At 36.5% G+C, this 22,027-nt stretch overlaps 1 protein-coding gene across 3 annotated transcripts in view; it reads left to right on the forward strand.

Moving 5' to 3' along the window:
• FAP (fibroblast activation protein alpha) overlaps nucleotides 1–4,958 on the forward strand; it is a 70,848-nt gene extending 65,890 nt beyond the window's left edge. For all 3 annotated transcript variants that reach the window (XM_003921930.3, XM_010329609.3, XM_010329620.3), the window contains 5 exons: nucleotides 716–815; nucleotides 1,867–1,931; nucleotides 2,433–2,505; nucleotides 2,770–2,843; nucleotides 4,563–4,958. In XM_003921930.3, coding sequence (XP_003921979.1) covers nucleotides 716–815; nucleotides 1,867–1,931; nucleotides 2,433–2,505; nucleotides 2,770–2,843; nucleotides 4,563–4,664 — 414 coding nt within the window. In that variant the 3' untranslated portion in view covers nucleotides 4,665–4,958. The remainder of the gene's footprint in view (nucleotides 1–715; nucleotides 816–1,866; nucleotides 1,932–2,432; nucleotides 2,506–2,769; nucleotides 2,844–4,562) is intronic.
• The last annotated feature ends 17,069 nt before the right edge of the window (nucleotides 4,959–22,027 follow it).

Below are 22,027 nucleotides of genomic sequence, written 5' to 3' on the forward strand. Positions count from 1 at the left end.
TTCCTTAAATTTGCCAGAAGAAATATAAGGTTTTTAAAGACACCGATGACTTTTCCTTCTTTGAGCTGCTATGTCAGAAATCCTTAAAGCAGAACATGTACTAGTACATCATACACAAACGATGGCGTGTCTTAAATTATCCAAAAAGTTCTCATGGCCATCCTTTGGTATTCTGTTGTGAAAATAAATAAGTAAATACATAGATGCATGTTCTGCCTCACAGGACTTTTGCAAACTGTGAGGACGTATCTTACACTTGAATTTTGATAATTTTTTTTCCCCTGCATCTCTTTCAAGTAAAATCCAGTTTTTGTTCCAGCAAGGTCCTAGTTGGAAAGGTATAAAGAAAAAAAAGGATATATATATATATATATATATATATATATATATATATATATATGTTTTTTTTTTTTTTTTTTTTTTGCAAAAGGAAAATGCAATTCTATCCATCTCTTAAACTGCTCCTACCATGTTTTAAGAGAGTCTGTTCTGATCAGCACACCAAGCATTTCTAATACATTAGGGATGAAATGACCAATATGTCTGGTCATTTTTCTGGAGCTTGCTGCTGAGGATGCAAGATAGACATTTAATTCACCGTTAGCCATATTCTCCAGCTCCCTTCGGTCTGGATTGTGAGTAGAGTTTCTATAAACATATGGAGGAAAGCTTATGAAAGTAAATCTGGGTCTGATTCGTAACAATGTCTCTACAGTCCTATGGAGGATACATTTCATCACTGGCCCTTGCATCTGGAACTGGTCTTTTCAAATGTGGGATAGCAGTGGCTCCAGTCTCTAGCTGGGAATATTACGGTACGGAAACATTCATAAATATTACTGTGAAAGCATTTAACACATAATTACTCTATATTTGATGTTGCTAGGAAAATGGATTGTGCAGTAAAAATCACCCCAATGTCACTGGGGAAAATAAAATCTATAAACAAAGTTGTTTATATCATTCATTATAAACATGTAACAATCAAAGAAATCTCAAGAGTGGGGAAAGCCTCTTTCATAATTTACTATATCTTATTTTCTCCCAGAAACCTTGACTCCCTGCCGAACCAAGTCTTTAAAATCAGAGCTAACTCTGTTTTTGCAGGCACACAGCTACAGCATAATTGGCTTTTAAGCACATCTTCTGTACGGTCAGGCCAGAGGCCAAGCAATTCACCTCCGTGCTACAGTTAGCAATTGCCAGCTCCACTGCTCCAGAAATTGAAGTCACAAAAACTTTACTGGAGAAATACTCCTGTGCGTGCCTATTTTTATCATTACATAAATGCAGGATGATTATTTAGAAAGAACTCTAATAATTATACAAAAATTAGCTTCATCAGATTCTCTCTTCTGTATTGGGGTAGAAATAAACCAGTTGTGACTTGTAGGGCATCTTGATTAAGAAAAAAAGGTGTATGCATCAATGTGTGTGTGTAGGGGGAATGGATCTGGGGAACATATTTTTATCTCAGATGAAATATCAGTAAAAGTCCTAAAGATGGCTGTTTTTTTTTGTTTGTTTGTTTTCTTTAAAACATATCGAGACCATTCTACAGGTCATTCCTACTTCAGCATTTGCCCCTATAGACTAGGAGTGAAAAATATTAAGACTAGTCATAGAAAGAAAATGTTTAGATGCTCCTGTTTCCATAATCTCTTCCTTCGTACTTCTCTAACCACGTTGAGGCAAATTGCAGAGATGACACATATTCTTTGAGGCCAATCATTATAGCAAAGTAAAGCAAGAATATACATCAAGAGCTCAAGATGGGAAAATGCAGAAACAGTTATTAGAAGATCTTGTTGGTTAATGAAATGACATGCATCGCATGCAAACAATGTATTCTTATATATTTTATAGCGTCTATCTACACAGAGAGATTCATGGGTCTCCCAACAAAGGATGATAATCTTAAGCACTATAAAGTAAGTGTTGCCGTTTTATTTAGGTTATTAATTAATTTCCAATAGGCTAAATAATTTTAAAGCAGTAGTTCAGAGTTTACAGTTTTAATTCTGGGTCCCCAGACAAATACAATCTTTTGTTAATTGCAAAACACATCACTAGAAAGGATTTTACTCCTTTTGGATTCTGTTCTTTCTTTCCCCATCCTCCCTTCCCTAACCTCTCTTTTCCCAATCTTCCTCCCCACCCCCAACCCCTACACAGCTTGAGCGGGCATCATTTATGCCTAAGGTCTCACTCATATGTAACATATGACACATAAACTTTCAGTTTTTCAAACTAAGAATCAGATGGAAGTAATGCAAATGATGATGAAAATGTGTTGCTCTGACTCTTAAATATTTATCAACCAAAGCAATACATAATTTCAGTATTGGTGCTAAGTCCATTGCACAATGATTTAGCTAGTTTTCTATTAGAACTTACAGCAACTAAAATGTTAATTTTTTTCTCTTTTCCAGAATTCAACTGTGATGGCAAGAGCAGAATATTTCAGAAATGTAGACTATCTTCTCATCCACGGAACAGCAGATGGTGAGGTTTAAGCAAGACTCTTACACATAAAAATACTGAGCCAGCATCACTTTGTTTAAGAAACATTAAGCATCCTCCTATGCCTATGCTCAGGGTCAGTACCTAAGAGTCAGGGACATTTCCATATCTGAGTGTGATTACTCACTGCTGACAATGTCAAATGCATGACTAGATAATTGTTGGTGTTCATTTCCAGGCAGTACATTGTCACTCTATGCTTTCTGGTATTTAGCAGCACTTTAACTCTCTCTCTCTTTGTTGCAGATAATGTGCACTTTCAAAACTCAGCACAGATTGCTAAAGCTCTGGTTAATGCAGAAGTGGATTTCCAAGCAATGGTACATAATTTTGTTTTACTCATGTTCATGGCCTTAGACCCTCAAACTAAAAGGAGGGGTTCATATTTTTATTTATTTATTTTTAACTTTTAAAGTAAAATCTGAAAGAGGCTGCAGGATAGGGTAGGCAGAACATTCACAAATGAATCTTGGATCTTTCTTTAACTCCTGAAGGACCCGAGACAAACCACATCACCTCTCATGTTCCCATTTGAGTCATGTAAAATAAAGGAGTTCACATGATTAAATGATCTTCTAGTTCAAACATCCAGTAGTTCTGAAATCCTGTGTACATAAGTGTAATTACATACTTAGAGTCCCTTCAAAACCTGAGCATCTTTAAGCAGCTAGAAGATTCTGTTTGTTCAGTAAGAAGCAGTTCCAGAATGTCATCACAAACCTCTAAGGCTCCCTGAAATCATATGGCTCCATTGCGGGTTAGAGAACTTTTCACCTATGTATTCTCATCCACTGGCATACACCTGGTCTATCACAGATGCTCAGCTTCTTACTGAGTGAGTGAATGAATGAATGAGCCAAATGTAAAATCCAGGTTGCATGAGAAATGAGAAATGGAACCAGAAAAGAAAATAAGGTAAAAGCCAAAGCAAGTGGGCGGGGGGTGGGGGGATTCTTGGTAGCTACCATTTCCTCTCACAAATGCTCCCTCAATTGCTTATGTTGAACAAGAACCCCGAAAAGGAGACCCCCATCTTTTCAAGATTTGTTTAAAAAAATTACTTGCTAGGAAGGAAATGGGGAGGGCGTATAAGAAGTTGGTTAAGGGGTACAAAAACACAGTTAGATAGAAAAAAATAAGTTCAGTGGGAAATTATGGTCAATAATAACTGATTGTATAATTCAAAGTAGTTAGAAGAGAAGAATTACAATTTTCCCAACATAAAGAAAAGATATTTGAGGTGATGGATATTTCAGTTATTTTGATTTGATCATTATACATTGATTCAGCCATCAAAATATCCCTGTACCCCTAAAAGATCTACAGCTATTATATATCAATTTTTTTTAAATGTACAGAGTCAGATGAGCTTTCTCTTCCCTTTTTTATTGTGATCCCCAAAGTAAATTCAACTTAGTAAATATATGTTATTACATCATGACCACTGCTACCTTTATTCAGCAAAAGCAATAATCTTAGTGGCATCTCTCCAACAACAAATTATAATACTATCTTTCACTTTTTTAATGCTATTTTTAACTCTTATAAAGGATATTTATGGTTATATGTGAATACATTATATTGTGGATTTTCTGCAACAGAGAGGAATTAGATTCACAGGCTGAAAGCCTCATGGAATTTTTGAGCTACAAGAATTCTTAGAGAAAATCAAATCCAACCCCTTTGTTTTTCAAATGAGAAAACCATGCTCCAAAGAAGCGAAGTAGCAAACCCAGTGCATCACTTCTGGAAACTCTAATTCCTGATGCTGATCCGCCAGGACACTGGATGCTGCGAGGGCTCGGCCACTGAGATCCAAAATAGGTTTAAATCATGTGAAACAGCAGTGGAGGTTAATGAAAGCTCTGTGAATATTCCTGCTGTACATATTTACCTGTAAGCTATTTTATTTATTGGAGTGTTCTTAGATAGAATTTCCCCATAATAGAAATATTAGCAGGTCCTGGGAGCACAAAAAAGTCCAAGCTAATTGCGTTTTGTGGCTACAGGAATAAAACCGTCTTCTTTCTTTGTTTCAGTGGTACTCTGACCAGAACCACGGGTTATCCGGCCAGTCCACGAACCACTTATACACCCACATGACCCACTTCCTAAAGCAGTGTTTCTCTTTGTTGGACTAAAAACGATGCAGATGCAAGCCTGTATCAGAATCTGAAAACTTTATATAAATGCCTCAGACCGTTTGCTTGTTTTATTGTTTATGTTGTAAAATGCTGGCATAAACAAACAAATATTGTTCTAAGGGCTAGTAAAAGAAAAATGATGAGGACTCAGAAGTTCAAGCTAAGTATTGTTTACATTTTCTGGTACTCTGTGAAAGAAGACAAAAGGGAGTCATGCATTTTTCTTTGAACACAGTGTTTTATCACCTGTTTGTTTGAGGAAAAATAGTAAAGTCAAAAGTTCAAGTGCTATTGTGTTGTCTGTATTCATTGCTTTCAGCTTCCAGGTTCTATCACAGGAAGAAGTGTTTGTGCAAAGCAAGTGCATAGATAATATTAGGGTGGTCATGGAGGAGAAGAATCTAGAAGTGGACTTGGCTTTCTGTCATGAGAACTCCAAATACTAAAACCAACAGCTCAGTGTAGGCAAAAGCATTGTTCAGAAAATGTAAGTGAATCGCGTTTGAGATGTTTGCACTCTATGCTGTCCCTCCAAGAAATGTTTATTACATTTCTCCCAGAAGATTTCTTCAACATTGCCAAAAGCCTTCGATAAAGATAAAGTCAGATTTTTGAATTCAGGCTCCTTTTAAAAAATGCTTCTAATTTGGAAGTGTTCCTATTTTGAATCCATTTTTAGAGCTAGTAATGGTAACTGCTTTCAGATTGCTAACCTATAACCAAACCAAACAAAAATAAATAAATAAATAAGTAAATAAAATGGACATCAATAGCTAGAAGAAAAATTTTATATCTATGAGGTTTTTCTGGGGTTTTAGTTCTACGTTATAAAATTTATATTGGAAAAAAAATAGCTGTAATGCCTACAGTCTCAAAGCAATGCATTGCCAGTTATTATCACCTTCAGTTAGAAAGTACTGGTGACCTGCAATCTCAGTGATTGCCTCAGAATAAAAAGATCCATATCAGGTCACCAGAAGATATTTCTTGAATGAATGTTGGAAGTATTCACCATGCTGCTGTCCAAGGGACTCTTTGTTGTGTAATCCCTAGCACTAGATTGCCCTGGGTAATTTCTCCCCATCCCTTGCCTGATACTTTCTTTCCAGTTGCAGGTTAAATCCTCTCATGCCTTGTAGCCAGAAGAACAAATCCTGGCCTGGAATATTCCAGCAGGAAGGCCACAAAGAGCAGACATGCAGTCTTCGCTAGAGTTTTCTGACTTTTTCCAATCCTTCTGCTTTCTGAAACCATTGCCCCCAAATCAGGCCACATAGCTCCACCTCACACACCAGGAAGATATGTTTTGTGGTGGTCAGGAATTCTGGACAAAAACTCCCCAGATTCAGGACTGGCCGTAGCTCCTCTTCTCCTCCTTTATGCAATAACTAATGCCCTGAGGATCAAAGGAAGCTACCATCTTCTCTCTCTGTGCTACACAGAGCAGCATCTGAAGCAAGCCCAAGAGATTTTCTCATTATTCACTCTCTCCATCTAGGAAGAGATTAATAACCAGTAATTTTCTAATACTCTATCTAGGAAGACCACACGGTCATTACAAATAGGAAGAAGAAAACTGCTATTTCTCCAACTGATTTTCTGCCTTTGTGACATCTGCAAAACTGGATTCTAATATCAATGTGCAGTAAGTGGTCTTCAGCCTCAGGTCTTTGTTCCCACTGCCGCAGAGGCAACTGCTGAGACAAAACGAATCTAAGTCATTTTCCCACTTAGAACCCTTCAATGATTCTCCATTGTCTACAAAACAACACTTAAAATCAGCATGACACAGAGAGCCCTTGACTGTCTGTCCCCATGCATGTTTTCCAAACCCTTCCCCTGACGCCAGCTTCCGTAGACCCTTAGATTAAAATTAGATAGAGCTTTTTAGTCACACTTGCCACATTTCCCTACTCTGTAGCCACATGGTTAGCACCATATTGGACAATGTTGATATAGAACATTTTCATTATCACAGAAAGTGCTGCTGAACAGTGGTACCCTAGAGAGAAATCTTCACTGCCCTTGTCTTAGAATGTGCCATACCACAGAAACTCACTAACTGTTGAATGAATGAATGCCTTTGTATTCATGGAAGATTCAGGTTTTCTATATTACTGTTGATGAAGCCTTCCCTGACCGCCTCAGGTAGAATCACCTAGGTCTTCCTCAAAACTCTCCATATGTTTTCAGTTATTTATTCATTCATTTATTCAACAAACATTTACTGAGTCGGATTGTATATCAAACACTGTGCAAGACTTTGAGGATGTAGTAAGAGCAAGGCAGCAACTTGTGTGGCAGTTTTTAAAGTGTTTAAATCTAATAAAGTGCTTTATTAGATTCTTATTTTAGCTAGGAAGATAAAAGGTACATGAAGTATAAAAGGGAGAGATTTTAAGTAGAAAATATCAAACTAAAAGAAAAATTTGAAAAATATCTTGCCTTTTCTATCTGTAAGTAGCTGAAGTATAATGATAATAATCATTTACCACATTTCATTCTTGGATATGAGACATGGGAAAGGGGGGGTCTCCCAATAACCTAATTAAAGCTGCAAAGTATAATCATCCTTCACATACAACAAATGAGATTTTCATTCATTCATTCATTCGTTCAGTGACTGCAATTGCAAGCCACTATTTTAGGCACTGTAGGTGACCCCCTGATTAAAAAAAAAAAAAATCTAGTGTAAGGGGGAAGCCATAAATTTTTAATTTCTAAAATTTATTTCAAATTTTAGTCCCACAAGACTGGCCTGAGAGCTATTTTTAAAGGTTTCAAAATTCTAGATGACCATCTAATATTTCTTAGAGTAAGTAAGAAAAAAAAAGCAGCAAGCAAATGAGTATTTGGTTAAATGTAACACAAATGAGAGAACTTTTATTGGAGTTTTTAATGTTTTTTAAAATCTACCCTTATTTATGAAATGCGTTATTTATTTCCTTAAGGAAACATTTATTGAATACTTATGCTGTGCATAGTCGTATTCTGTGTATTGCAGGGGTTACAAAGATGAATATATATGACAATTTCTCCATTTCTAGACTGTTTCAGTAAAGACGACTTAACGAATCTGATTTTCCCAACATTTGAGCATTTTTCAGAAACTGACAGATCTTTATGCAAATGTTGTTGCCAAGCTGTTTGTAATGGTGAAATTATACTTTGACAGTAACTCTTTAAAATATATTAAACCCAGCTAAGGTTTTTTTGGAAATGTTGCCAATTAAGTGACTTTAATGAGCTTCTTGATGGTAATGTAATTAAAATTCAGATGTTCTAATTGTAAAAAAAAAAAATAGTTCTGGGAAAGTTAACAGTAAAATAAGCAAATGTAAAATGAATTGGGGCTAATTTAAATGGTGATAATGTGGTCTTCTGAGAAGATTCTACCAAAACAATGCTTTCAATTATGCTGTTTGTAAAGAAGAAAGAAGGCACCTAACAGAGATTTTGAATTTATCCAATAAAGCAGATATTTTGAGTTTATCCAATAAAACAGATTGAAAAATTCTGAACGCAGTAAATCATTCTCAGCCTGTGAAGGAGAACTGCTAAAACACTTCCTTGGCATTATGGACAGGTACCTTGGCAATTTGAAGTGGAATAATTTTTAATTCAGGGAGAAATAAGCTTAGACCTTACCAAGATATTCATGGGGAAAACAATCTGGCTTCTAGAATAAACCTCGAATGACCACCTGCTCAGATTACTGTCATGCGATACTAACATACTGGTCATAAACACACTTCTTTTGACACACAGGTAACATCTTTGGCAAGCTAGAGCGGTCTGCTTTTATTCCATTGGTTTCTAATTAATACTCCATTTTTACATACTTAAAACATTGTGTTGACAGTATATGTTTTAACAGATACTCATTGGGATAGCATTCCATCCTTTACTCTGTGGTTATAGAGAACCAGTATTGTGTGAATAAGATCGTATCTTTTACAATCAAGGTAGGGTCATGCCACAATGGCTTGACAACTCATCTTCCTTCTTTGATATTTACTGTTTGTTGACAAGCAAAGATAGGAACATCTTTGATAGCCATTATTTTTATGGCTAGGAATTGTTCTCACTGCTACACAAGGTGAATATTTGAAATAAGTGTCATAATGAAACAGTAGAATATTAAAAAGTGATTTGTATGTTAAAAAACTACTACCTATTTGCAAAATTAGGCTTCTTATTGAAACACCATTTTAGATATCTATGAACACAACAAAACATTTTAGATATGTGATAAAATTTCCTTATATCCCACTGGTACTACACGAAATTTCCAACTTTGAGAAATAATCATTAAAAAGTGATGATGCTTTAAAATATACAAGTGCTTTGTACATCCACAGGAAACAATGCTTCTCTCTAATTTCCTTCAGAAGATTAAAGCAGTGTTTTTCAATGTTATAAATTTCTTTCTTTCAAATGAAATACAACATAGCTCACTTGTCAATTTTGTAAACAGAGCATGTTTACTACAACTCATTTTAGGGGCAGCACTGTAGTGGGTAAGGGAATGGAGGCTAAAGAGAATCTACCTGGTTTGAATCCCAGTTCAGTAATATATAAGCTATGCAACGTTGATAAATTTTCATAAGTTCTCTCTGTTTCAGTTTCCTTATATGTGAAATTGAAGTAATAACAGTTACCTCATGGAATTGATTGTTGTTTTAAAACAGTTATCATTTGTAGAGCAGTGTCTTACACATGGTAAGAATTTTGTAGGTGTTTGTTAGATGCGTAAAATGAACCACTTTTTAATGGTCATTTTCAATAAACTAATTCTCAAGAAATTAATCGTCTCAGTTGAAAGCCAATAGTTTCTTTCCCATGCTGGAGAACATAGTGTGAGTGTCTTCAATCACTTATACACGAGTCTTTATTTCTAAAACAAGATGGCCTTTTAGGAATAACAAATATTGAAGTCATGCATATCCAAGGAAACTCATCTTCCTTGGTACTTACCTTACATGAGTTGTTTATCCTTGTGTTTCACTCAACACCTATCTAAGGAGTCTAATATTTGATAGCAGTGAAACACCTTTGAGAAAGACAAACTGCCAGTGCAATGTGTAGTCGAAGGACGCGGGCAGTATATTTATCCAGCTTCCTGTGCAACCTGCAAAGCACCACCGTGGCCCTCCTCTCTGGCCCTGTCTCCACTGCTCTCTCATCACCTACCACAATGCGGTCACCCTGGCCTCCTCTGTGGATTTTGTGTAGGCCAAACTTATTTCTGTGCCAGGGTCTGGAACATCTTGTCTCAGCTTTTCACTTGGTTGTCTCCTTCTTATCTAGGTCTCAGCTCAGATGTCATTGCCTCAGAGAGAATTTCCCTGATCATTGGATTTCATATTGCTTCTGCCATAGCCAGAGACTTCCAACCACATTATTTAATCTTGATTCCTTGGTGGCACTTAGAAGCATCAGAAATTCTTTGATGTAAATTAAAGAATTTGATTCATTTTTATACTGGTTGTTCCCTACTTTTCCCATTGAAGTACAAGCTCCCTCTGAACAGAGAGCTTGTCTTTATTATTTTTTTTTTTTCACTTCTCTGTCTCCAGGATCTAGACAGTACCTGGAATAATGTAGGAGGACCTCAAACAGTATTTGCTGAATGTATCCTCACATTCTGTGGATGAGAGAGCCCATGAAACTGGAATCCTGATGTGCAATCTGACAGTAGGTACAGATCATGCCCTTTCTGGAGCTTAGTATATAATAGGAACATGCTGTTGTCCTCCTCAAAGCAAAGAGAAAGAAAAATCCCTGAGCAGCAGGTGTCCCGGTCAGAAGAATAAGGTTAGGGAGGACATGAATTTTAGCCAGAGATCTAAAAGAAGTTAGTCTTTGAAACAAAAATAATTTGGATTAGGAAATGGAAACACAGCCTACTTCACTGTCCTAACTTAGATACTTGCTGCCTCTAGATGAATCACCACCGGGACACTGCAGGCTGAGGAAGTTTGGCACAAATGTTCGGGCTGGAAAATGACAAATAAATATCTGGAATGTAATTGATTACTCTAGCAGCTTTTATTTTAAGAACAACACTAGTTTTTAAAAAATATATTTTACTTAATAAGTATATTTCGAGTACTAGTGGTTTCTTTTACATTATAAAACAAGGATGCCCATACTTATTCTGTTTCTGTCTCCCGGATCAAATTACATGTTCAAAACCTGAAAGTCCGGTTGGTTTGGTTGGTTCTTTTAAATTTTAATTTTAAATTCATTATAAATTTGGAGGCACTAAAAATAAATCAGTGAAATATCTCTTGCAAAGGTTTTGCATTTTAGATCTTTTTTTATTTGTTGTTGATCATTCAACATGGGTCAACTGAACTTCCTTGTATCCCACTGACACAGTCGAGTGTAGTCCTGTGTACCTGCAAAGTTGGCAAACAAATTCAAGAGAAAAGAATTCCAATTCTTGTTATTTGGGCAATGTCCCTCTCCTCCTGAGATTCAGTTGCTCACTACATGCCTCAGTTACTGGGCTAGATTCATGGCTTCCAAATCACATTTTGCAAGCCTTAAGAATTATTTGGCATCCCTTTAGGAATTAGTGCAAAGCAATTCCTGATACCTAAATCACCTTCCACAATCTGAGGCTTGTAGGTTAAATAATAGGAGTCAATTCTGTGTTTTCATTTACTATTTTCTCCCCTGAATCTCAACATCTGCTGGGATTATAGTGGTTTCTCTCAGTATGAAGCTCTCAAGAGTTCCTTTTGAGGCTGTATTTATGGGGTTGGAGTTGGAAATCTTTGGTTGGATGGCAACTGTAGATCCCTTAGAAACGCTGAGGTTGAAGTGTTCTCTCTGACTTAGGCAGTAAAAGTGAGGGCAGCCACCCACCATGGCATCTTGCTTGATGGTTATATGATTATATAATAACATTTTCTTTCTTCTTTCTTTCTTTCTTTCCTTCTTTTTCTTTCTTTCTTTCTCTTTCTTTCTCTTCTTTCCTTCCCTCTTTCCCTCCTTCCTTCTTTTTTTTTTTTTAATTTGACAGAGTTTTGCTCTTGTCACTCAGGCTGGAGTGCAGTGGCACAATCTCAGCTCACTGCAACCTCTGCCTCCCAGGTTCAACTGATGCTCTGCCTCAGCCTCCCGAGTAGCTGGGATTACAGGTGCCCATCAACAAGCCCAGCTAATTTTTGTGTTTTTAGTAGAGACAGAGTTTCACCATGTTGGCCAGGCTGATCTCGAACTCCTGACTTCAAGTGATCCATACACCCAGGCCTCCCAAAGTGCTGGGATTGCAGGCATGAGCCACCACACCTGGTGATAACATTTTCAAAAGGGCTATCATCACCATCACCATACAACATCTTCTTTCATAAGACTGATTTCATGTGAGTTAAATTGATAGCTGAAAATCTTGTATTGGATAAATGTAACAGGTGTCATGGAGTAGAGTTCCCAGTCTCAAGAACCACTGAGTCCAGGCAAGTGATCAGAATGCATAAAGCAACCCAAGAAAGGGGTCGAGGAGATTCCTGGTAAACTAAGGCTGAGACTCTGACAAGCTGGTGACTGCGCTAAAGGGATAACAACTACTGGCTCAAACTGCTGCCATTGGAAACGTGGGCTTATTGTTGCTAGATATTCTGATTTGCCAAAAGAAACTGGAAAACCGGATTTTTATATGTAAACTCTCCCTCAATTTTGAACCCTTGACAACTAATTTATGAGTAAAAGAAACTCACCTGTGTGCCAGAGTTCGTCCGTAGGTATCAATTTTTATTTTAAGGAATAATTTGATTGCTTTCTTTTGGATGTGAATTGTATACCAGGTGCTCCATATATATTCTTCCATTTAATTTTTGAAACTCTGTAAATTAGAAATTAAAATATATGTATTTCTGACTAGGAAAATGAGGTGTAAGTTACAGTACTCACCTAAGATTTCATAGATCCAGGCCCACTGGACTACAGTTTATGTACCACTGTGTAACACTGGCAGTGCCTCTTCTCAGGTATTCTAGAAGAAATATGTAGAATTCCTTTTCAGATGGCTTTGTTATCTATTAATGTCACTAATCAAATATTGAATACATGGGGAGTATAAATAAACACAACCCTAATAGCAGGCCCTTATAAGTCATTATTAGAATGTAAGTACACAAAATGAAGTCGCCATTAAGTGACTGCTAAATAAACATTTGACAGCTGTTTTTGAAACTGAAGTTTTGTGCCTCCCTGTATAACTTGGTAACTTCTATAGGGTCTACATCTTGTTTCTGGCCCCAGCAAAACTGTGTGCCTGTCCAGATACACCAATGAATATGCAAATTCAATTCATGACTAGACTCAAAATGGCATTGGCTTTCCAGTCTTCCCATCACCCTCCTCCACTTGCTGCTGCTGTCTCTTGATGTCTTCTCTCTCATGTCACCCCTGCACTGTGGCACACTTGCTCTCTACAAGTTTCTACACTTGCTCTCCTGCCAACTTCCATGCCGTGACCATGGAACTACAGATGGGGGCAGGATGGTGGGGACACTTGCAAGATATCACACAAGGATGGTCCTCAAATTGCCATCAACCCTGTCATGCCAACTGCACCCAGGCTGCCAAAGCAGAGGCTCCAGAAATAACAATGAGTGCATAAATCTGAGACTTTATTCCTCTAGATTAGGTTTTTAGAAGAACAAAAAAGTACAATTTAGAAGATTACAGGTAAAATGTTTTTTATGGCCAGGCATTGTGACTCATGGTTGTAATCCCAGCACTTTGTGAGGCTGAGGCGGTTGGATCACTTGAGGTCAGGAGTTCGAGACCAGCCTGGCCAACATGGCAAAACACCATCTCTACTAAAAATACAAAAATCAGCCAGGCATAGTGGTGTGTGCCTGTCATCCCAGCAACTAGGGAGTCTGAAACAGGAGAATTGCTTGAACCTGGGAGGTGGAGGTTGTGGTGAGTTGAGATTGCACCATTGCACTCCAGCCTGGGCCACAGAGTGATACTCTGTCTCAAAGAAAAAGTCTTTTATGTCTCTCCCCATTTTTAGTTAGTGGATATCAATTCACGCTTTCAAAGAGTCATGCATCTACCTCCAGGTTGCAAAAGCACTTCCAACATATCCGGAGTACTTTTGCTATTTACTTTTTCAAGTTACAGTATCAGGAGCCATAAAATATTGTTGACATAATCTTCTTTGACGAAAAAGCCATGCTCAGTGAAACCTAAAGGAAATCCTAGTATCATCCTTGTGTCATATTTTCCAGAAAATAAGTAAAGTAATGGAAACTATGAATGTAATTATTAAGATGTATATTTTATTAAAATGCATAATTGTTACCATTAACATTTCATTCATTTTTGGTAAATAACAATACATATTATATACATATTTGTATATATGTCTCATAGCTGTATACACATACATATTTACACATATACCCATATAACTTTATTTGTAGGGTTCAGTATCCAGAATATACTAAAAACACAGTTCAACCATAAGAAAACAGACAACACAATTTTAAAATGAGCAAAGGATTTGAAGAAACATTTCTCCAAAGAAAACATACAAATATCCAACAAGCACATGAAAAGATGCTCAGCATCCTTATCCATTAGTATAACACAAATCAAAACCACAATGAGGTATAACATTATGCCAACAAAAATGGATATTACAATTCCAGAAAATAAAATAAAATAAATATTGGCAAGAACATGGAGAAACCGGAACTCTTGTGCATCGCAGGTGGGAATGTGAAATGCCTCAGCCACTGAGGAAAACACTTTAGCAGCTCCTTGAAAAGTTAAACATAGAATTACCATATAACTCAGCAATTCCACTCCTACTCCTACACACACACACACACACACACACACACACACACACACAGAGGCATATATATGCACTCAAAAGAATTAAAAGAGGTACTCAAACAAAGGCATGTACAAGCATGTTCACAGCAGTATTATTCACCATAGTCAAAGAGCAGAAATAGTCCAAATGTCCATCAATGGGTGAATGGATGAACAAATTGTAGTATATACATACAGTGGAATATTACTGCACTATGGAGGTGAGGAAGTACTAACATACACAACCACATGGATGAATCTCTAATACGTTGACACAAAAGCTATTGTATGATTTAATTTATGTGACATGTTCAGAATATGTAAATCCATACAGAATTCAAAGTGGTGGCTGCCAAAGGATGTGAGGAGAGGGATGTGAGAAGAAACTTCTTATTGAACATGGGTTCTTATTTTAGAATTATGGAATTGTTTTGGTATCTAATAGAGGTGGTGATTGCACAGCATTACAAATGTACTAAATGCCACTTAATTGTTCACTTTTAAAGCATTGATTTTGTTATATAAATGTCATTTCAATAATTTTTCAAAAACTGCTTTTGACAATCTTATTTGTAGTAATTTTCAGTATAAGTAATCTATAATAATTATTGCATTATTTCTAAATTGTACTTTAAAGCTTCTGATATAATAGACTAGCCCAGGAAATTAGGCTTTTAGGTGCTTTAGAAAAAACTTGATCCATTGCTTTTGCTACTAAGAGGAATATTTTTATTCTCATTGAAAGAAAAAAATAAAATTTAAGTTATACATATTTTACCCAATTGCCACTCATACCACTATGTCTCTGTACAAAGCACAAAGGAAACCATAGGATTTACCCCACCCCCGCCACTACTCCAGATCCATGTCTTACATCCCATGAGCACTCAAAGTGCTGAAACCTGTCATATTAGAAAATCCCTTTTCTGACCCCTACATTCTCAACTTTCAGCTTTCTGCTAAACCGCACTCAGTAGAGCAGCTCTTCCAAGGAGACTTTTTCCAACATCCAGCCTCATCTTGCCTCCTTCTCACTGACGCTCCAATTCAGTCTAGAGAAAGCAAAAAGCATGGTCTCTCCTCCGTGCCAAGACCTGCCGCACCACTGAGCTCTCAATCTTATGCTCTTTTATTATCCTCATTGAAATCTGTAACTGTTGAAAAGGGCGAAAAAGTCAATCGTGTGACATATCCAAAATTCGTGGATCTGATTCTTAAAAAACAGAATCTCCACTGTCGCTTTGGAAAGCAGTTGGCAGTTCCTCAAAAAGTTAAACATAGAGTTAGCATATAAGCCAGCGATTCTACTCCTAGGTATTTACCCAAGAGAATTAAAAACATAGTCCAGACAAAAATTTGTGCATGAGTCTTCACAGCAGCATTATTCATAGTAGACCCAAAGTGGGATCCACCCAGATGTCCATCACTGATAGATGGGTAAACTAGATGTGGTAAACACATACCATGGAATCATTTTCAGCCATAAAAAGGAATGAAGTACTGTTTCCTTCTACAAAAAGGATGAACCTTGAGAATATTATGCTAAATAAAAGATATCAGACAAAAAAGTTATATGTTGAGTGATTCCATTTATATAAATACACAGATCAGGCAAATGTGTGTACAGAGAAAGTAGATCAGTGATCAAGAGCTGGGAAAGATGGCAAGGGGGAGGGACTGTTGGTGAGTACAGGGTTTCTTTTATGGTTGATGAAAAAGTTCTGAAATTAGATAATGGTAATGGTGACACAACATTCTGAACATACTAAAAACCACTGAATCATACATGCTTTAAAAACTAAGCCCAAAAATACCTCAATCACCAATTGTTTAGCATTTAGGTGTATTGATATCTTGGCTATCTGGAAGTTCTGAATAGATTCAGACAGCAATCAAAGCTGATTTGAGGAGCTAAGGAGATTTTGCATGGCCACCCAGGACTACTTTGCAAAGCCTTGCTCTAGAAAAGTTGCAAAGCAATGGGGTCTTGTATTCAGACCCAGATATGGCTTTAAGCAACTTGGTTGCCTGTGTCTTGTTATTCGTAAAATGAAGACAAAAATATTGAACTAGCTATGTATTTTGAGGATTAGACAATAATATACTCAGAGAGCTTTGCCTTTGGTACATATTCAGGAAATGGAAGTTATTTCTATTCTTAGAGGGCTTGACACTCATCTCTGGATTGTAAAAAATGCTGGGCCCAAACAAAACAAATATTTTTCTATTCTGCTCATCTTACTATTTTTAAATCTGTTGCCTACAATTAAATCTCTATATGAATTCCAGGTGAGACATTTAAAAAGTAACAGTCAGCTGATTGAAGCTATGTGCTAACCAATGGAAGGAATGACTATTACACTTTACCCCATGTGTTTAGTCAAACGTGGCTCTGAATTTATAATTTCTACTTGATTCTTTGCATCAATGTCAACTATCTTAAACAATACATTTATTTAGGACAAGTGTTCATAAAAACATTAGAGACAAATTGATGCTTAATAAATTAAAACCATTTTAAATATATTATTTGTATCACCTTTTTTTTCTGCTGTAAGTTTTTTACATTATTTCTGGAGGAAAAACACACACACACACACACACACACACAAACACACACACACAAACAAAGGTTTAAAAGCCATGGTCTTTGACCTCTAGAGTTTTGTTGCTAAGCATTTATGGAGGAGAATGCTGGTTATCATGGGCTAGACATATAAGAAACAAAGGGAGACACATCTTTCTTCAACCTTAGAAAGGACTCATAGTCAACTGTGCTTTATGAGGAGAAAATAATTTTTATTAAAATGGAAGTGAAAAGTCAGTTTTTTCATCTTCTGACAACATGGCAACAAAGAAATGATTTACTTTTCAGTAAGAGCCAGGATTAGAACACAGATATGGAATACTTCTGGTCATAGAAATGTTTCTGGCTGCAGAAATATATTATTTTGATAATTTATTATAAAATGGAAATGTAGAAATTTATTCTCCAGGTTTGTAAAATAAAATAGTCAAACAATGAATTGTAATAAATTAAATAAAGCTCTGCTTAAAAACAGGGAAATAGCCTAGATGGCTTTATGAATTATCCTCTCTTCTATGGATATTGCATTTTGATTTCACCGGAAAACTGGGTGTATCTTGATAATACATCTGACAAAATACAATTTGGCAATACTGAGTAAGTCTCAGGCAGGGGCAAGTATTATTAAAAGGTATAATGAACAGGAAAAAGTCTTTATCACTCAGTTTTGCATTCTCTGCATTTTTTTAGTGTTCAGACTTCAAATGTTAAATTTTCTAATGGCTGAAGTTACTTCCTTTTACAGAAGACTTTAAAAAATTGCAATGTTTTAATTGGTTCACATTAAAGACTCTCAGAAGCTTGAAGAAAAAAAGTCTTTCCAGATGAGCAAGAGGTTGGATAAATGTAATGACATATGGTTTGTTTTTTATAGCTACAATATGCGAAAAATAGTAGCATAACACATGTATTCAATGATATATATGTATTTATACATATAAATATATATTCTGCTTGTAAATTATGAGATAAGATTCTTTTGTACAAATATGATTTTGTTTTCTTTCTCTTTCTTGTTCCCTTTAGGAATAAAAATAACAACTGAAACTTAGAACAATTTTAAACATCTCATTATACCAGGGATTTTGCAAAAGATAAAATCAACGAATGCAAAGCCATGATGCCACACAGTCCCCTGCACAGACTTGTGAGCAGGCTGTCTGCAGGGTCTTGGAGCCTCAGGGCAGGAAGACTGTCCATTGATCTTACTACTGAATCTTTCCCCCACCCCAGCAGGCTTCCTCAGAATCCTTCCAGATGGATGGGGTCATGAACTGATTTTTAAATATCTCTCAGGAAGGGTATTTCTCACATCCTCTGGCAAACTCAGAACTTCCCCTGGAAGTTCTTCTTTTATTATCCCTGGATCCCTGAGCCCATTAAGTCACCCATAGAGATGTGAAGGACATTTGATTATTATATTATATGTACTCAATTTTTAACTTTTCAAATGCTCTTGTTAAGTGGCTCTTGATCCTTTTATCTTCAAAGCTAAAACTAATCAATAACAATTTTTTCCTCAAATGCTATACATAACTTTTCTTTGCTCTTTTGAAGGTTCACACCTGTTTTTAGAAGACCCTCATTGCAACCCTTGGATGGTATATTAATACAGTGTGCTCTTCCTAGGCACCGCATATTCAAATACTGTCCAAGAATCAAAAATGGACCTCAAGCATATCAGGAAAGCTTGACTCGTCACTATTGCAGTTTTGTCAAACAGAGCTGAGGCAAATCCTAGGGATGGGTATTGAATAACACTGAGAAGAAAGGAGCAGTGATTTTGATTCCGTTACCTCTGCGTGGTGGCTCCCTCTCTCTGCCTTCATTGCAGTTGTTTTTTCATTGCCTTGGCTCTGGCCTATGCTACTGTTTTTCATCCAGGCTCTGTTACCACCATGTGTCAATGAAGTTCACTTATTTTACCTAGCTAATCCTTAGTCATTGAAAAGTCTCTCTTTAGTTTCCAAAGTGGTAACCGACCAGTTGGTGCTAATGCCCCATTCCCACCATCATTTGATTATGGCTTTAACTTTTAAATATGGGAAATTTCAAATATAAATAAAATAAGCAGAATTGCACAATAAACCCTGTTTATCCACCAGCCAACTTCAACAATTATCAGTATTTTTCCATGGTTGTCTCATCTGTACCTCCACCCACACCTCAGACTTCTTTTATTTTAACTATTCTTTTTTTTTCCTTGTAGGTAAAATTTACATAAATTAAAAATCACGAGTCTTAGCTGTACTATTTTGATAATTGGATAAACCTGGTAAAACATACCCTTATCATAGTATAGAATATTTCTAACTCCCCAGAGAGTTCTCTCTCAGGCAATCCTCTCCCATCCTCTTCCAAGACACAACTACAATTCTGAGAGGGTTTTTTTTTTGACATCGGTTTTGCCTGTTCTTGAACTTCTATAAATGGATTCATACAGTATGTAGTTCATGTCCATCTTCTTTTATGCAGCATAATGTCTGCAAAATGCATTCACATTGCTGCCCAAGTCAGCTGTTGCTGTATGAATTCCGTATCACAATTTGTTTACTCTTTCTCTTGGTGATAGATAGTTCAGTTGTTTTCAGTTTTTAAGTATTGTAAATAAAGCTTCTTTGAACACATTTTTACAAGTCATTTTGTGAATATATGTTTTCATTTCTCTTGGATATAGTACCCAGAAGCGGATTGCTAGATCAAAGAGTAATGATACTTTTAGCTCTAAAGTTTTACCTTTTTCCAAAGTAGTTGTACTGTCATTCATTTTTAAATTACACTTTTTTGTTTGTTTTGAATGGGTAATTCAATCAAATGGTCAAACAATCCAAACCATATAGCAGGTATATATAAAGAAGTATTATTTGCATCCTGTCCCTGTCCACATGCACCCCACTAATTTACATTACACCCTACAGGTAATCACTTTCATCAGTTTTTTTTGTCTATTCGAATGTTTTCACGCAATTATGAAAAATATACATGTATTTCTGCCCTCTCCCTTCTAAAACAAAAGGTAGCCTACTACATACCCATTCTGGACTTTCCTGTTTTCAACTAACAACATATCTTGGAGTCTTTCCATATCCGTAAATTGAGAGCTTCCTTTTTTTTTTTCATAAACAGTGCTCTATTGCTGGCCCCTTGGATTCATTCCAACCTGTTACTATTATATGCAATATAACAGTACTAGCTACATAGCAATATATGTGGGATAAATGTTCAGAATAGTGCTTTAGCCTTATTGGGCCAAAAACGGTAGGTATTTGTCACATTGATAAAAAATTACCAAATTTCTTTTCAAAGTAGTTAATATTTTGTACTCCCACCAGCAATGCCTGAGAGTTCTCCCTGCCCATAGACTTCCTACCACAGCACACTGTGAACCTGGATCTTTGCCATTCTCAAATATTCCTACCTAAGTATTCTGAGCAGCACAGAAAATAAACATGTAATAAACCCACAAGACATGATTTTGTGTAAATTATTAAGAATTTCAAGATGGTAAAAGCATTAAGGCAAGCATGCAGCCTCATGCAACTACACAGACTGTAAATCTGTGGAAATTGTCCTTAGTAGTAAACATCATAAAGAAATCATATATGACACTAATCATATAAATATAGGGCTACCCCTCTCCTTGCCGCACGTGTAAATCACTGAATAATTGTATTGATAGGAACAGGCCAAGTAGAGGCTCAGGCTGGAACAGTCATTGGAAGAAGATCTGCAAGTCCAAATTGCACTTGACTTTTGTCTTAATTTCTGACAATTCGGTGTCCATGAAGAAGCCCGACTTGCCCCTCCTAGAAAGGAGAACAGTGCATGGTTCAATGGGCTTCTTATTGCTTATACAACTTCAGGATACTTATCCTTATGGTACTAGGGAACCTAGGTATTAGTGTCAGTGGGCTGGAAGTAAAGTCACAGGAAATTTTCTGAAACAACTTGGGATGTCACTTCTAGAATAACGGAAGCAGGTTGAGTGGAGGGGAAGAAAAATGTTTGGTAGTTAAATATTTGGAGAGGATAATTACTGAGAGGCCAGTGCTATGTTGATGGCTTTATATACATCATCTGCAGATCTCCTTTCTTAGGGCTGCTTCACAAACAAGAAGAGTTTAAAAAGGAAAAAGAGAGACAGAGACACAGAGACAGACAGACAGAAACATCTACTCAAATAACGGGAAAAATTGAACGGAATCTGCCAAAACAGTTAAAAAATACAGCTAATAGTCCCATGAAGACTATAGCCAGAAAGGCAATGTAATCATATATTAAATCAATCCACTCTTTCAAGATATTATAGTATTTCTAAATGTTAATCTCTGACCTGAGGTGTGACACCTTTCTCTGCTCTTTCACCCCCTCTGCTGGTAGTGCCAAGAAGCAGGCCTCAGATTAAGACACCAGCAGTAACAATGAAGAGGTACAGTGAGATGGATATTTTATGCAGCTGTGCTTCTCAAACTTTAATATGAAGACAGATTTCCTGAGGATTTTGTTAAAATACAGATTCCGATGGGCATGAGGTTCAGCATTTCTAGCAAGCTCCAAGATGGTGCTGGTCCTTGGACCACACTTTTTTTCTAGCAAGGCTTTCTAGCATCAATAATTACCAACACAAAAATGCCTCAGTGAGATGTCCTAGTCTGGTTTGGAACTGATCTCTAAGTAGCTCTACATTCAAACGTTGGTCTCATGTGCAAATTGAACAGTTAAGTTCATTTGGAATATTTCTCCAGGTGCCTCAATGATTTACCTCCATACAAGTCATCAGTTACGTCACGTGGTTTGTTATATTAGAATATTAGAATCTAATTAGGAAATGTTGTGATGAGTTTGCAATATGGAATAAAATTTCTATTTTAGAAGAGACTTTTACCAATCCCTCTCTTTACAAATAAGAAGGCAGAAGCACAAAGAG

Source organism: Saimiri boliviensis, chromosome 5 (assembly GCF_048565385.1).
Source record: "Saimiri boliviensis isolate mSaiBol1 chromosome 5, mSaiBol1.pri, whole genome shotgun sequence".
NCBI classification, from domain to species: Eukaryota; Metazoa; Chordata; class Mammalia; order Primates; family Cebidae; genus Saimiri; species Saimiri boliviensis.